Raw genomic sequence first — 18,256 nt, forward strand, 5'->3', positions numbered from 1 at the left:
TGGCTATTTGGGGTCTTTTCTGGTTCCACACAAATTTTAAGATTATTTGTTCCATTTCTTTGAAAAAAGTTGATGGTATTTTGATAGAGATTGTATTAAATGTGTAGATTGCTCTAGACAGCATAGACATTTTCACAATATTTGTTCTTCCAATCCATGAGCATGGAACATTTTTCCATTTCTTTGTGTCTTCTTCAATTTCTTTCAGAGTATTCTATAGTTTTCTGAGTACAGATCCTTTACCTCTTTGGTTAGGTTTATTCCTAGGTATCTTATGGTTCTGGGTGCAATGTAAATGGGATCAACTCCTTAATTTCTCTTTCTTCTGTCTTGCTGTTGGTGTATAGAAATGCAACTGATTTCTGTGCATTGATTTTAGGTCCTGACACTTTACTGAATTCCTGTATGAGTTCTAGCAGTTTTGGGGTGGAGTCTTTCTGGTTTTCCAAATAAAGTATCATATCATCTGCAAAGAGTGAGAGTTTGACTTCTTTCTTTGCTGATTCAGATGCCTTTTATTTCTTTTTACTGTCTGATTGCTGAGGCTAGGACTTCTAATACTATGTTGAATAGCAGTGGTGATAGTGGACATTTCTGTTGTGTTCCTGACCTTGGGGGGAAAGCTCTCAGTTTTTCTCCATTGAGTATGATATTCACTGTGGCTTTTTTCATAGATGGCTTTAATGATATTGATGTATATACCCTCTATTCCTACACTGTGGAGAATTTTGATCAAGAAAGGATGCTGTACTTTGTCAAATGCTTTTTCAGCATCTATTGAGAGTATCATATGGTTCTTGTTCTTTCTTTTATTAATGTATTGTATCACATTGATTGATTTGCAGATGTTGAACCAACCTTGCAGCCCATGAATAAATCCCACTTGGTTTTGGTCAATAATCCTTTTAATGTACTGTTGGATCCTACTGGCTAGTATTTTGGTGATAATTTTTGCATCCATGCTCACCAGGGATATTGGTCTGTAATTCTCCTTTTTGAGGGGGTCTTTGTCTAGTTTGGGGATCAAGATAATGCTGGCCGCATGAAATGAGTTTGAAAGTTTTCCATCCATTTCTATTTTTTGGAACAGTTTCAGGAGACTAGGTATAAATTCTTCTTTAAATGTTTGGTAGAATTCCCCTGGGAAGCCGTCTGGTCCTGGGCTCAGGTTTGTTGGGAGATTTTTGATGACTGCTTCAATTTCGCTACTGCTTATGGGTCTTCCATTTCTTCCTGGTTCACTTTTGGCAGTTTAATGTGCCTAGGAATGCATTCATTTCTTCCAGATTATCGAATTTGCTGGTATAGAATAGCTCAAAATATGTTCTTACAATTGTTTGTATTTCTTTCGTGTTGGTTGTGATCTCTCCTCTTTCATTCATGATTTTATTAATTTGTGTACATTCTCTTTTGTTTTTTGTCAGTCCAGCCAGGGGTTTATCAATCTTATTAATACTTTCAAAGAACCAGCTCCTATTTTTATTGATCTGTTCTACTATTCTTTTGGTTTTTAGCTCATTGATTTCTGCTCTGATCTTTATGATTTCTCTTCTCCTGCTGGGTTTAGGCTTTCTTTGCTGTTCTTTCTCTAGCTCCTTTAGTGAACAGTTGGGTTGTGTATTTGAGACTTTTCTTATTTCTTGAGAAAGGTTTGTATTGCTGTGTACTTTCCTCTTAGGATCGCCTTAGCTGCATTCCAAGGATTTTGAACAGTTGTGTTTTCATTTTCATATGTTTCCATATATTTTATTAATTCTTTAATTTCCTGGTTGATCCATTCATTCTTTAGTAGGATGCTCCTTAGCCTCCACATATTTGAGTTCTTTCCAACTTTCTACTTGTGACTGAGTTCTAGTTTCAAAGCATTGTGGTCCAAAAACATGCAGGGAATGATCCCAATCTTTTGGTACTGGTTGAGACCTCATTTGCAACCCAGGATGTGATCTCTTCTGGAGTATGTTCCATGTGCACTAGAGAATGTGTATTCTGTTGCTTTTTGATGGAATGTTATGAATATGTCTTGACATCTATCTGGTCCACTGTGTCATTTAAAGCCTTTACTTCCTTGTTGATATTTTGCTTAGATGATCTGTCCATTTAAGTGATGGGGGTTAAAGTCATCTACTATTACTGTATTATTGTCAATGTGTTTCTTTGATATTGTTATTCATTTGTTTATATAATTGGCTGCTCCCATGTCAGGGGCATACATATTTCCAATTGTTAGATCTTCTTGTTGGATAGACCCTTTAAGTATGATATAGTGTTCTTCCTCATCTCTTATTATAATCTTTGGTTTAAAATCTAGTTGTCTGATATAAGGATTGCCACCCCAGCTTTCTTTTGATGTCCATCAGCATGGTAAATTGTTTTCCACCCCCTCACTTTCAATCAGGAGGTGTCTTTGGGTCTAAAATTAGTCTCTTGTGGACAGCATATCGATGGGTCTTGTCTTTTTATACAATCTGATACCCTGAGTCTTTTGTTGGGGCATTTAGTTCATTTACATTCAGGGAAACTTTTGAAAGATATGAATTTAGTGCTATTCCCACACTAATATATTCTAAATGATCCCTCTTTTTAGAGTCTTTATTTCACTACTTCATTTGGTTCATGATACTACATTCCAAGACCAATGTCACTCCCTCACTCTTCCCTCTGTGCCTCTATCCACCCTCTGACAAACCCTGACATAACCATTATAGCTTTTGCATTAGAAACTAGGGCCTTTGATATTTTTGAAAAAAATACTTAAAAGTAGATAATAATACTGTCAATGAAAATCAAAACGGATATTTCTCCCTCTCTCTCTTTTAAGTTGTTATATGCACTTGTCACTAACCTCCCAAATCAACCAGGGGAGCAAAGTACAGAAAGAGAAAAAAGAATAGGAAAGAAACACTACATTCCACTGATGTGATCAGTGTTCAAAAATTATCTGAAATGTCAAAATAATATGGAGAACAAAAATCATGAAATTCAAGACTTTACAAATGAGTTCTTAGGGAAAATGTAAGGCTCTGAAAGTGTAATGCTGAGACTATCATTTACTTCTGTGCAGATTCTACACTCAACTCTTCTGTGAATTCTTAGTTTATCTGCAGGTAAGAGAACATTCAATATGACCTAATGTTAGTAATTAACCACTTAGAAAATAAATATAGCAAAATAAGCTTCCTCTCAATACAGGCAAGTTATCTTATTCTTATAAAAATGTGATAAACATGCATTAAATTTTCATTTGTGTTCATAATGACTTTGCTAATTGTCTATTTTTATTTATTAATAATTGTCACACTGTCTTGTTGTTTATAATTATAGCTAACATTTTTATAATTTTGAATATTTTTTTTAAAGATTTTTATTTATTTATTTGACAGAGAGAAATCACAAGTAAGCAGAGAGGCAGGCAGAGAGAGGAGGAAGCAGGCTCCCTGCTGAGCAGAAAGCCCGATGTGGGGCTCGAACCCAGGACCTGGGATCATGACCTGAGCCGAAGGCAGCGGCTTAACCCACTGAGCCACCCAGGCGCCCCGAATTTTGAACAAATATTCTAAAAAGAATGAATAAATTCCTTTAGAAAAAGAATTAGAAAAACAATGGCTAAAATCCAAGTATAACCAAATTATAATATACTGATCCTTTATTTCTAAGCTGATCACACATATTTACTAAAAAAAAAAAAAAAAAAAAACTAATTCCTAAAACAATGATTTATTACTATAGTCAAACAACAGTGTGCAAGCAAGCCTAGAACAGAAGGGCCAACACAGCCGGTATCTATTAACATGAAAAGTTGGTTGGAACTGTAGGCAAGTAATTAACCTTCTGGCCCAGAGCTTTAAAACCCCAAAAGCAGTTCCTAGAATTTCTTTCATAATTTATGAACAACTGATGGAATTTATGTCACAGTGCATGGATTCCCTTGCGGAATTAACCCCAGCTCTCACTGACCCTAAGAAGCTATAAACCAACAGGAGAATGTGCTCTACTATTTCGGCTGACCCACAGAGTGCCATCCCTGTCACTGTAGCATAGGAAATCGGATGATAAATTACAGAGCTGCCTGCCAGGCACAGACCTAAACATTTCACCTTCAATGATGGCAACAGCAAAACACACTACATGCACCCTCAGTCACCCCAAACCAGCCATGTCTGACAGCAAACCCTCCTCTATGTTCTACAGATGATCTATATTCTGCTGCGAAAGGTTATAAAAAGATGATGATGATGACACTGGGAACAGAAGGTCAGACCATATATCAAGGGAGGTTGCATAACTGTGGTTAAATACGGACAGGAATAACGAAGACAAAGCAAACAGCAGCCGTGACAGCAACAGCTCACATATCGCATACACATACTGTGCTAGGCACTGGCAAGGTTTCTTGACATAGACTTTTCATTTGTTCCTCAAAGCAATGCCATGATGCTGGGACTCTTTTTTTTTTTCTTTCTTTTTCAAGATTTTTATTTATTTATTTGACACTGAGAAAGTACAAGCAAGGGGAAACAGCAGGCAGAGGGAAAGAGCAAAGCTGACTCTGCTGAGCAGGGAGTCCCATGTGGGGCTTGATCCTAGGACCATGGGATCACAACCTGAGCAGAAGGCAGATGCTTAACCAAGTGAGCCACCCAGGCATTCCCACTGGATCTGTTCTTACCCCTGTTCTTTAGATGAGGAAACTAAGCTTTGAAAGGTTAAGCAATTTACTATAAAGCTCACACAGGGAGGAAAGGAGTAAAATGGAATTTGAAAGCCTAGCTTATGACTCCAGGATCCATACTTCAGATATAAAATAGGTATTAAATACCAAGAAGTGGAGATAGCTCACTTTGTGGTGGCAAAGTTTCTCCATAAGTGAAATTAAATAACAAACTACAGATCTCAAGCTTCCACGTCAAGATTAGTAACCTCAACTGATGGCTATATCAGCAAGATACTATCATCAAACATTATGGAAAGAATGTATGTAATTCTACAGTAAGTTCAAGAGTAACAGTAAAAATCAAAATAAGAACTAAAAATACTAGCAAAGTGTACACTGAACAAAGTTGAAGCCTTAGTTTAGCTCTAGAGGAACAATATACAAGTAGTGTAACCTTAGCAAGTCACTACATTTTGTAGGGCATGGGTTCAGTGAATAGGCTTGAACTAGAAATTTATGAAATTCTTTTCTATTTTAAAAGTGAAGAGTACTGTACTTTAATAATCAACAAAAGCAAACGCCTTGTGCACACTCGCTGTGCATGTTCTTATTCTAATCATCTAATCATGAAGAATGAATGGACTTCAGAAGGTAAATACAGGGTTTGTAAAAGGTAACATTTTCAAAGTTAATGGAAAAAAAACCCACAAAGTTTTGCCAGACTTCACCTTAGCAGTACAAAATGGAGGTAATTGGAAGGAGAGGGAAAAGGAGGGGAAAGAAGGTGAAGTGAGGATACAACTAGTTGATTACTTAAGGTAGTAAAGGATAAAACCAATCAAAATGTGAATTGCAGAAGTTTTTAAAATTTTTTTAAAAGCACTATTAACAAAAAATTACAATAGAGATAGAAATACTAAGACTCCTCCCAGAACTAACAGCAGTAATCCAATAGCTATATTCTCACTGTCTTATAGAATGGCCATTAGTCATGAGCCAATAAAATAAGACCTGTTCTGAGAAAATTTATATGAAGGAAACTGCCTTTAATATTCCACAAAGCAATACCATCACTATACTAAATAGGAAATGATGAAAGATACCAATTGGCAAACTGGAAGGAAGAAACACAGACAGGAGTCCTGTTTTCTCTTCATAAAATGTAATGTTATTTGATGTTATAAAAAAGAGAGAATTACCTTCCCAAAATATTGGTGGACACTTTGAATACTACAAAAATAAAATGAAATTGACACCTTCAACATAATGGGAAAACCGTGAAAAGATTATCTCTATAAAAATCCTATCACATTGCACTGTGTTCAAATGTACATCCACTCACTAAAAATCCCAACTATCAATAATTATTTCCTAGAAATTAAAAAAAAAAAAGTAATCTATCCAACTACCTGGCATTCTGAAAAATGTCAAATTATATAAACATCAAATGGTTTTCTGGAAAACAAATATATGGAGACAGTAATATGATCAGTGGCTGCCAGGCATTGAGGGTGGGGGATAAATAGGCAAAGTGCAGAGGATTTTTAGGGCAGTGGAAGTACTCTGTACGATATCATATTGATGAAGACACATTACATATTTGCCAAACCCGCAGAATGTACATCAAGAGTGAACCATAATGTAAGCTATAGACTTTGGGTGACTAAAATGTGTCAATGTGGGTTCATCAATTATAACACATATCACATTGGGGGTGTTGATAACAGAAGAGGGTATACATGTGGAGGGAGGGAGTAGGTGGGAATATCTCTGGATCTTCTCCTCATTTCACTGTGAACCTAAAACTAAAATATATAGATGTTTATATCTATATTATTATATTATAATTATACACATAATATGCAATTATATATATTTATATATGTAAATAAATATTAGATATATTTATAGCCATTTATAGATAAATATATTCTAAAAATAAGGTAAATAAAATCTTAAAAAAATAAGGCAAATCTAAAAAATAAAGGCAAAAAATCTGGAAAATTAAATTTAATTATCATTTTCTCCGTATGTTATTGCCCCCTATAAAGGTGACTCAGGAGAAAATGAACACGTGAATGCAAAATACACACACACACACACACACACACACACCCCTTCCATTTCACTCTAAAAGGTAAAATTTTCATACTACTAAAATAATATGTGACTTAGAGAATTCCATTCGTCTTTTATACTGGAGAACTTATAGAATGTGTGTAATTCTTGTAATTAAAACAACTGTGTAGGGGCGCCTGGGTGGCTCAGTGGGTTAGGCCGCTGCCTTCGGCTCAGGTCATGATCTCAGGGTCCTGGGATCGAGGCCCGCATCGGGCTCTCTGCTCGGCAGGGAGCCTGCTTCCTCCTCTCTCTCTACCTGCCTCTCTGCCTGCTTGTGATCTCTCTCTGTCAAATAAATAAATAAAATCTAAAAAAAAAAATAAAAAAATAAAAAATAATAAAACAACTGTGTAGCAGCTGTTTAGCAAAAAAGAAGAGATAATACAAGTATTAAATAGAACTAAATAAAATAAAACAGAATAAAATAAAATAGAAATAAAATAGTCAAAAGATTTGGGTCTTACTACCTTGACTCGATAGGTCATTTACTTCTCTGAATCTCATCTTCCTTAACTAGAAAATGAGAATGGTCTTAGAAACCTATCACACTTACTGTGGAAGGATTAACTCAGATATTTGAAAGAGCTTCTCTCCTTCAATAAGCTTGATTAAAAACCCAAGACTGATCTGCCCTGGCCTTCAGCTCAGAATCCAGTCATGGAGCAGATACGCAAAGTAAGTACAATATCATAACTGAAAAGAGATGTTTATATATAGAAAGCAATGGAATCCCCAAATCTCTACTAGATGAGAGGCTATGGAGAGCAAGAGACTTTAATATCCTACACAATTGTTTGTAATTATTCCAGTTCCTGTAGAGTGGACCTTGTCAAACAAAATGGATAGGGTATTTGTCAGGACCAATTTCCTCTACCTTTTTTCTAATAAGAATTTTAAAAACTAGGCAAGTCCAAGTTAAAAAGAGTCATGGTAAGTTTTTAGTGCTATTTGGCCAAATATTGTTCTTTATTCCTTCATTTAAGCACTGTAACTTTACATATATTGGTGAGCTAAATCTTAACTATTAGTTAACCAACACATTAACTGTTATTTATTATACAATTGTTTACAACCAATAGCATGATAAAGCAATGGGGTAAAGAACGGAAAGGAGAGCAAAGGGCCCAACTTTATATTTATATATTTTATATATACATATATATATAAAATATATATATATTTATATATTATATATTTATACATTTGGTAAGCTTTTTCTTTGATTCTAACATTTCTCAAAGTGAATTCCATGATTGTATAGTTAATTTATGAAAAAATGATTTTATGGTCAATTAAATTTACATTAAAATCCAGGACTTCTCGCTATGAAGCCAGCATTCTTTCCACCACCCCACAGGTACAATAATTGTTTGTAGTTTCTTTCATTTATTCAAGAAGCATTTACTAGTTTCTTTCTCCATGCCAGGCATAGTAAACAAGTGAGTTATCAGATATGGGCAGAGCTCTAAGGGAACAGAGAACTTACGAATGACCAAAGAAGTATGAGCACTTGGAAGTGTGCTGTGTTGAGAGAAGTACAAGACAGAGCATACCCACCTAATGTGGTGGGAGTGAGGGATGGTCACGTGACATATCATGGAGAAAGTTACATTTACTTGTAGACTCGGGAAAAGTGAAAGAAGCCTAATAAGTGAGCCTGGAATGTCAAATGGAAGAGGAATTAATAATTGATGAGTCTTGTGATAGGTAAGGGACAGTCATTTTGCAGAAAGCCAGGGTAAACCACGAGATTTATAGTCAGTCGGATAACAGCGTGACTGGGTAAGCCTTACCAACTCTTTAAGCCTTCTTTTGTAAAAAACAGATATACTTTACAATGTATTTAAAAAAAACCAAACAAACTTCTAAAGACTCTACGCCAATTGCAAATTTCATGGAATTCCCTTTTAGAGATGACTAAGCATGCAGTAATGAAGTTCTGCTTCTTCAGAAGAATCTGAGTTTTCTCTGAGTGGCATGACTGTAAGTGACAAAACAGAACAATAGAAAGTCTGTTTATATTTAAAGAATAGAAGTCTTCCTGTTGAAAGAACTAGGCTTTGAGGGACATTTGAACAAGATGTAAGCTGTGAAGCTGGATGTTCAGGAAACAGTTCTTAGCAGCAGTTGGCTGGCATCTGCATACACTCAGTTGTTCTTACTGGAAAGAACAGTCCCACTTTTAATTACAAAAATTTTCAAACAGGCAGAAAAATTGGAAAAATAGTACAATAAGCCATATATATCCTCACTTGGGTTTAATGTCACCATATTTGCTTCCTCACTCTCATTTGTCCCTTTTTAAAATATATTTTTGCACTTCTTTTTGCTGCTTCATTTGAGAGTCAGATGCAGAAAGATGTCACATCTAAATAATTTATTTTTTCTTATTTATTCTTATTTATTTTTTAAGATCTTATTTATTTATTTGACACAGAGAAAGCAGGAGAGCACAGGCTGGGGGAGGGAGAAGCAGACTCCCCACTGAGCAGGGAGCCCAGGTGAGCCTCAATCCCAGGATCCTAGGATCATGACCTGAGCCAAAGGCAGACGCTTAACAACTGAGCCACCCAGACATCCCAGGTCTAAATAATTTAGCATAAATCTAATAATAGCAGGTACATGTATAATCATAATGTTAATATATTTCAAATATTTTATTAGACAAGAAACTTATTATGTGAAGACACAGAAAATCTTCAAGAAAATTCAAGTTTTCCATATTTATAATAAGAAGAAATAACCAGCTAATGATTTAGCACTTAACCTCTAAGGCCTTTATATATATATATATAATCGTTACAAAAATATACCTTTTTTTGTAACTTATGTTTCTTTTCATGGTAACTAATACATGATGTACTAGTATATCATATTGCTCTTGTTGTTTACAGTATATTCTAATTTATAGATATACTGTAATTTATTTAACCAGTCTTCTCAATGTTGGATTTGCAAGCTCTATTTCCATTTTTTCCCCACTGTTATCAACAGCTCTTCAAGGAACAGGAGACTGTTCTTTTTTTTAAACAAATTTTACTGCCTATGATCTCCTTGTGGACTTAGAAATCAAGTAAACTATGGGTTTATGCCTAATAAGGAAGATAAAAAGCCAAGGACAACTTTTTTTTTTTAAAGATTTTATTTATTTGACAGAGAGAGAGAGAGAGAGAGAGAGAGATCACAAGTAGGCAGAGAGGCAGGCAGAGAGAGAGAGAAGAGGAAGCAGGCTCCCCACTGAGCAGAGAGCCCGATGTGGGGCTCGATCCCAGGACCCTGAGACCATGACCTGAGCCGAAAGCAGAAGCTTAACCCACTGAGCCACCCAGGTGCCCCCAAGGACAACTTTTGATGTGACAAGGTAAATTAAACTTTTAAGAGGTTATCTTGGAGAACATTACAGTTTAATTTTAAGAAAGAAGTTGGTGAGAAACACATAGTTCAGAATTTAAAACACCACTAAAAATAATTTTTCCAACCAAGTCCTTCTTTCAACATTTATTAAACAAAAAGGTCTGGTTAATCAGGAACACAGCCACCTAAATGCATTTTTTCCAACAAAAATGCATTTTTCAGGGTAATACATATTTTGAAAATCCCGTGATTATTTATGACAGACAACATGATAGTAAATTAGCTTCTTATCAACAGTCAATCAAGATTATGTTTATAAATTATTAAAGTTTCAGTATATTTAATGATTTAGGATCTTGATAAACTTGAAAGAAAGGAAAAGGAAAGATACTGAACATAATATTCTCAGGATGATATCCTGTAAGAAGGAAAAACCTAAGAAAAGGAGAGAACAATAATATAAGAAATTATATCAATCACCTGTTTCTTCTATACAATCAGGACATGGTGCTAAGCCTCTGGCATGATTTTAAGTCCACCGGCCCTCAACATGGCTCTCTACCGCTCTTTTCCTTTTGCTTCTCTCTCTTCTTTTTTTTGTTCTCTGCTTCTGTTTTGGTCCCCAAAACTTCACTTTCCCTGGATACTTCTAAGCAAGAAGACCTCCTTTCTCTCATTAGGATATCCATTATTCTACATCCATCATGTATAATGTTTGATATGTTCTTGATTATAGGTTTCATTTAAAAGTATTGAAGAGGCCACGCTAAGATTACAAATACTACTTTGACATTATGTCTTTTAGCTTTAGCCAAAAAATTTCCAGAATAAGAAATCATGTTCCACTGTTGTCCTTTCCTCTGCCTATGTGTAATAACTGTACTATTGATTCTTTGGCCTAAGTAAGCTAACATTTCCTCACCCATAAAATAGTTACTATGCTAGACATCTACTGCCTGAGGTACTGGGAGTACAGTGATAAAGTCAAATACTCTCCCTCTTGAATAGGAAGCTTCAGCAGTGTAATCCAGTTACATTTTATCATATACAGTCCAGCTACTGAAAACCATTAAGATTCAGGTAAAATAATCTGGCTCTCAATATTTAGAGTTTTTTTTTCAAGTTTTTTCAAGTATTTCTCTACATGATAGACAAAATCCAGACAAGGTTCTGTCAAGAATATTTAATTGTTTAAATATATTTGCTAATGACATACCCAGTTCAGGATTAATATCCAAAATATGCTAAGAACTCATACAACTCAAGACCAAAACAACAAATGATCCAATGAAAAAATGTGCAGAAGACATGAACAGGCATTTTTCCAAAGAAGACATCCAGATGGCCAACAGACACATGAAAAGATGCTCAACATCACTCATCGTCAGGGAAACGCAAATCGAAACCACAATGAGATATCTCACATCTGTCAGAATACCTAGTATCAAAAAGACTAGAAATAACAAGTGGTGGTGAGACTGTAGAGAACGGGGAACCCTCGTAAACTTATCAGTAGGAATGTAAGTTGATACAGCCACTCTGGAAAACAGTTTGGAGGGTCCTCAAAAAAACTTAAAATGGAAGCACCATATGATGCAGTAATTGCACTTCTGGGTATTTACCCAAAGAAAACGAAAACATTAATTCAAAAAGATGTATGCACCTCTATGTTCACTGGAGCATCATTTACAAGGGCCAAGATATGGAGGCAACACAATGTAAATATCTATTGACAGATAAATGGATAAGAGAAATGTGGTATATATACATGATGGAATATGACCGAATCATAAAAAGGAACGATATCTTGTCATTTACAAGAGTATGGATGGACCTAGAGGATATTATGCTAAGTAACTGAAAGACAAATACCCTACAATTTCACTTATATGTGGAATCTAAAAAACAAACAAAAAAACAAATGCCAACTCCAACAACAAAAAGAGAAACAGACTCATAGAGAACTAACTAGTGATTGCCAGAGGGGAAGGCAGTGGGGGATGGGTGAAATAGGTGAAGAAGATAAGGGAATAAACTTCAGTCACAAAATAAATCATGGGGATAAAAAGTGCAGCAGTGAGAATATAGTCAATAATACTGTAATAACTTTGTACGGTGACAGATGGTATGTTAGACTTATCCTAGACTTACCATGGTGAGCTTTTTATAACACATATAATTACCAGATCACTATGTTGTATACCTGAAACAAATATTCTATGTCAACTATACTTCAGTTAAAATTTTAAAAAAGAATATTTAGTTGTTTATTCAGGCTTCACTAGGGCACAGTCCTCTTTCATGGGAGAAATTGCACAAAAAGTCAGAAGAAATCAAGGGACGATCCCTTTAGGAAGTAATCCATGGCATACCGGACATTATGGTTGCATCACCCTCATATCCAATAAAATCTTACAGCGTCCAGGCAATATTCCAAGAACTTTCTAAATTTAAAAAAGCCACATTTGATGTCAGTTATAGGAAGGAATTTTAAGAGGAGGCCCTTAGCCTTCTATAAAAAGTCAAACTGCTATTCCCTATTCCTCTATTAGAACAGAATATACAGTAAATCACAATTATATCACAACCAAACATTAGCCAAATTATTTCCATTTCAGATATTTAACTTAATTGGGAAAGTAAACTTATTTAAAATGTTTCTCCAGTAAGGGACTGGATTCTATAAAATTAGAAGGAAGAGAAAACAGCTAAGATTATATTTCTACTTTTAAAAGAATTTGATTTAAGTTGTTTTTATCACCAATTACAATCTACATACCTGTGTGACTACGGATATGAACTCTCAGTGTACCACTGCTGGCAAATTTCTGGCCACAATATGGGCAGATTTTCTCCTTTTCTCCTGTATGTGTCTAAACGGAAAGGAATAAAAAGGATCAAGGATAAATATAAAGAATTAGGTAAAAATGATTAAGTGCCTCTGACAATGGTTAATCCTTTTTTTCCAGGATTATGTTTCATTAAAATGATTTAGTATCACAATGAGATTTTAAACAATTTATCATGAGTATTCCCTCTGGTTCAAAAAAACAAAAAAAAAACAAAAAAAAAAACAAAACCTTAGACTCCTGCATTAGTGCTAATTTGAAAATAATTCTGCAGTTTACTTTTTAAGCCTTTATGGAGCCCCCAAGTAAAAATGATTAAGTTATACAAAACCAGTATATGCTGGCAAAACCACATAATCAAAATGGGGTTATAGCTCCCTTGACTGCTGCCAAGAAATACTTCCTTAGAAGCATTTTTCACATTCTTTGTGTGTATTTAACTCCCGAGGACAGAATTAATCTCAATAAAGTAATCTGTTATTTGCATTACGCTTGCCTGACTGGATTGATTTTACGGCAAAGCAGAAAGGAATATAAATCTGACTTGATCTTGAAAATCAGCAGGTGTTAATTGAGCAGTCAATTTGAAAGAACATCCTTGCCCTCAACATACCTTTAATTTAAGCATAAAACAACCACACAAGGAAAGGTGAATATGTATCATCAAAAGTGAATTTTTTTTTTTAAGATTTCATTTATCTATTCGACAGAGACATCACAAGTAGGCAGAGAGGCAGGCAGAGAGAGTGAGGAAGGGAAGCAGGCTCCCCGCTGAGCAGAGAGCCCGACGCGGGGATCGATCCCAGGACCCCGAGACCATGACCTGAGCCGAAGGCAGAGGCTTAACCCACTGAGCCACCCAGGCGCCCCTCATCAAAAGTGAATTTTGACAGAATGTTAGAGTTTAAAGAAAAGAGCAGGCTCTCCCCCCCCCCCAAAAAAAAAAAAAGGAGGGGCGCCTGGGTGGCTCAGTGGGTTAAGCCGCTGCCTTCGGCTCAGGTCATGATCTCAGGGTCCTGGGATCGAGTCCCACATCGGGCTCTCTGCTCGGTGGGAAGCCTGCTTCCCTCTCTCTCTCTCTCTCTCTGCCTTCCTCTCCGTCTACTTGTGATCTCTCTCTGTCAAATAAATAAATAAAATCTTTTAAAAAAAAATAAAAAAAAAAATAAAAAAAAGGAGACAGATGGAGCTTTTAAAACTTGTCTCACAATCTCATCAGGAGACCTTATTCTACCAGCATGCAAAATAGGTCATTCCAATAAATGAGATGTCAGAGCTACTTTTCAAGTCCCATTGTTTTTCAAACTTAGGAGAAGGGGAAAAGAAGGGAGAAGAGGGAAATTACTTCAGATATCTGCACACTGTCAGTGACACTTCATAAATTTTTTTTTTTTTTAATTTCAATGATGACCTACACATTAACGAAAGCATACAGCAGATCATCTGGGTTACTACCACAACACAGAGTTTCTAGGGCCTGTGTTTGCATTAGGTTTGTGCAAATTACTGGCATTGCCATGGGCTAATGTAAAAAGAATGGGAAAGTTTTTTTGTTTTTCTTTTTCTTTCTTTTTTTTTTTTTTAGATTTTATTTATTTATTTGTCAGCGAGAGAGAGGGAGAGAGAGCAAGCACAGGCAGACAGAATGGCAGGCAGAGGCAGAGGGAGAAGCAGGCTCCCTGATGAGCAAGGACCCCGATGTGGGACTCGATCCCAGGACGCTGGGATCATGACCTGAGCCGAAGGCAGCTGCTTAACCAACTGAGCCACCCAGGCGTCCCTGTTTTTCTTTTTTTTAAATATGTTCCCAGAAGGGACACACTGGCAGGGATAGAGTGAAAGGAGTAGGGCAGTCTCATCTCAGAAAACAACCAGTGTAGCAAAACAGTCTCCATATTAATTGCTAACTTTAATATAATTAGTTTCATAGCCTTATTGGCATTTAATTTGAAAATTTCCACATTTGAATTATAATCTGCATTTGGATAGATACTATTGTATTTGTGGTTTTTAAAACAGTTATAAACTAAATACCTTAGTCAACATCAGTGTCCTTTTAAATATTTTTCCATTGAAAATGATTTATATTATATTCAAATTTCAGAAATCTAGTCTAACCAACTGCCACGCTAGCCAATGACACTGGCTACAACAGACATCTCCTTGATTCTCCATTTGGCAGGCACTTAACTTTCCATTTTCACTCTAAGTTCTTATACAAAACAGTTATACATTCTTTATAGTAAGAGCCGTTACTCCCATGGTTCCCATTATGGCTCATTTTAGAGGAAATGGTCTAGCACTTTAACATAGAGCAGACCTATATTCTTCTCATTCCCTGACAGAAGGGGCAAGATACATCAATTCTTTCTTGACTAGTATACGGTTGCTTAGAAATTGTGTATATCTATTATTAAAACATTGGATTATTCCAAAGAGGCAACTACCAATTTATTTATCATATCTTTACAAAATCCACAGAATTTCTTTTGCTGCTACATAAGTATTTCATTGCTCACTTACATGACCTGACTTGTCAGTGGTACAAGGTTCAAACCAAACAACATTCAGTCAACAATAGTGAAAAGAATTAAAATGCTTCTTTGGTTTAATTCAAAAATATATCTTATTATTAGGTATGGAATTTGGTTAACTGGTTTTAAAAGACATTTAAGGTATAACATTAAAATATCTTAAATATAGATAAGAAAGCATGGAACAGATCACTATGACAATATTGGTAAATGTATGAGACAAACACAAATAATGCTCTGCCACGACAATCTATGATTGTGGACAAACAACTATTATCTCTCTTGAAAACTCACTATTTTTTTCCCAGGTTGATTAAACAAGACACAAATTTATTAAATTCATACAAAAAAATAATTCAAGCAAAGAAAGGTGAAAAATTATCCTCTCCAGAAATTTGAAAAGAGTAGACAATATTATTACTGTACTTTAAAGAAACAGGTAATGGACAATTCAGTCCTTTGACACAGCCACACTAAAGACAGGTACCAAAATAAAATTCACACTGAAAAACGAGTCACTTCCTCACATTCACTTAGCAGTGCACACTAAGTAGCCGCATGTATGACACTTCATAGTCATTTCTAAAGTCAACATTAAAATCTATAATGGTGTTTGTTACATATGAACATTGCTATTTTTGAAAATACCCTTAAAATGTACTTACAAACCAAATAAAAATAACCTCTTGATTTGCTTAAAGTAATTAGCATAACACAAAAAAGATAATCTCCAAATCACTGTAAGAACCTCATTTTATTTGAGTTAAGCAAATACTTATCAAGTCCCTCTTCTGTACCAGAACTTCCCTAGGCCTAGAGATGCAAGATGAAGAAGAACAGTTCCAATCCTAGAAAAGAGCTCAATCTAATAACTTGTCAATAAATACCTGAATTATCTCTGAAAAGTAAAATTAAGGCATTGATCATTTTTTAAGTAAAAACCTACAATAATTCAAAAACTTACAAAAACTGACAAGCTTTCACTCATCAAATACTTTGTACAACCCATCTATCACCATAGCTCAGTGCTGTGGTGAAGAACTCACACCTCAATCTAGGTTCACCTTCATCTGAAAGATTATACCTCTTCTGAAAAAGTAAAGAGAACAGACATTTTCTGAAGAGCTCATATAAACCATGCATCCCTTGTCATTTGGAGGAAATATGTTGATTAATTAATATAAAATTGATTATCACATTACAACTAGCATGCATGCCCATATTGTTGAAGTATGTAATTCATTCAAACATACAGAAGGCTTCTACTTACTTTCTTATGACTTCTAAGCACTGAAGGTGTAACAAACGCCTTATTACAGAGCTCGCATCTGTATTTCTTGTGTCTTTCATGGACCACCTGGACGTGAACATTTAAGGTATCCTTCCTTTTAAAGGTAGCATCACAGTGATGGCACTTGAAAGTCCTCTCACCTTAGAAATGAAAACATTAAATAAAAGAAAGATCAGATGCAAGAGCCGAATGATGTTATCTCCCCCTCATGGGTACCAGATATAGTGTTCTTTTCTCCAAAAATTTAGTCTTATTACTAACAATTTATTATAGCCAGAAAAGGTAATTTTTCACATCCTTCAATTCCACATTTGCTCATTCATTGTGTGACCAGCGGGAAGTGCTTGAACCCTCTTACATTCTCAGACTCTTTAACTGGAAAAGGTGGAGACTCAATTAGCTAACTTTCTAAAGGAACCATAAACTTTCTTTAGAAGTAGTAGGTCTTTCTAAGGCAGTGGCTCAGGGTTGAAGCAGATTCTCATGGTGACAAAAGGCTTCTGTCAAGCAGAGTAAGTGGCCTTTGGGGCCCCTCCTAAACTCTCCTCACTCCCACCACAGCCCCTGTGGCCTTTAAGGGACAGGGCAGAATAGGGTCATGGGTAGCGAGGTGTGGGTGAAGCCCCCGCAGGCACACAGAAATGGGTCAGAGACAGACCCCTGCTAAGACAGGAGAGGGCTACGACTCCCCTTCCTTCCTCAGCACTATCTCAGGAATTTGGACTAGAGGCTCCCTAACATGGTCCCTGGTCTGCTAATTAATTTAATTACCTTCCAGGCTCTCATCAGACAGGTTGGGGGGTTGCCTCTCAGAAAGGCAGCTGGACTGGGGCAACTATCCTTTTCTACCCTAGAGCCCCTGGGTACCTGTGAGGATATTCACCTTGTTCTCATTTTATAGCCTCGGCCCACAGGGAAAGCAACTCCACAAACTCTGTTTCGGGATGTATGGTATGGTATTTTTTAAACTTGCATATGCATGGAAGTACATGATTATGTAAGTAAGACAGACTAGTATTTGAATATATCTTCCCCTTTTAAAAAACAATTATATTAGTACAGATTTACATATTATATTCACTATGAGACAAAAGATAACTTTCTACATTGAAATAGATTACCTCAATTTCCTACTTCCTACTTCCCTCCATTAATTAACCAACACAGACTTAGAAATGTGAAGATCCTACTATTTCTTCATACCAAATTTAAGGAAGGAAGGACAAAAAGAGGTGAAAAAGAAAAAAAGAAAAAGACAAATGATGCTTTTCAAACAGAATTATGGCTCTTTAACTTAAAATCTTGGAGAGCCCTGATGGAATCTGATGCTTGGAACAAAGTTACATCCAAACCATGCAAGAATTGTGGAGATTCTCAGAGCTATGTTTATATGTTGCCTTTGTGCATTTTTGTTGCTAGGTACTGTCACTATAATCTAGTTTGTCTTTATATATCA

At 35.8% G+C, this 18,256-nt stretch overlaps 1 protein-coding gene across 4 annotated transcripts in view; it reads right to left on the minus strand.

The window, feature by feature from the left end:
* The window catches only part of PRDM5 (PR/SET domain 5), a 229,896-nt gene that overhangs the window by 58,405 nt on the left and 153,235 nt on the right, over positions 1-18,256 (minus strand). The window contains exons 12-15 of one of the 4 annotated variants that reach the window (XM_047718341.1): positions 16,780-16,940; positions 12,906-12,999; positions 12,278-12,329; positions 10,373-10,561 (exon numbers count right to left, since the gene is read on the minus strand). In XM_047718341.1, coding sequence (XP_047574297.1) covers positions 10,450-10,561; positions 12,278-12,329; positions 12,906-12,999; positions 16,780-16,940 — 419 coding nt within the window. In that variant the 3' untranslated portion in view covers positions 10,373-10,449. Of the gene's footprint in view, positions 1-8,043; positions 8,756-10,372; positions 10,562-12,277; positions 12,330-12,388; positions 12,571-12,905; positions 13,000-16,779; positions 16,941-18,256 lie in introns of those variants that run through there. The other 3 variants (XM_047718342.1, XM_047718343.1, XM_047718339.1) reach the window with 3 other exon arrangements.

This window comes from Lutra lutra, chromosome 2 (assembly GCF_902655055.1).
Source record: "Lutra lutra chromosome 2, mLutLut1.2, whole genome shotgun sequence".
Taxonomy (NCBI): Eukaryota; Metazoa; Chordata; class Mammalia; order Carnivora; family Mustelidae; genus Lutra; species Lutra lutra.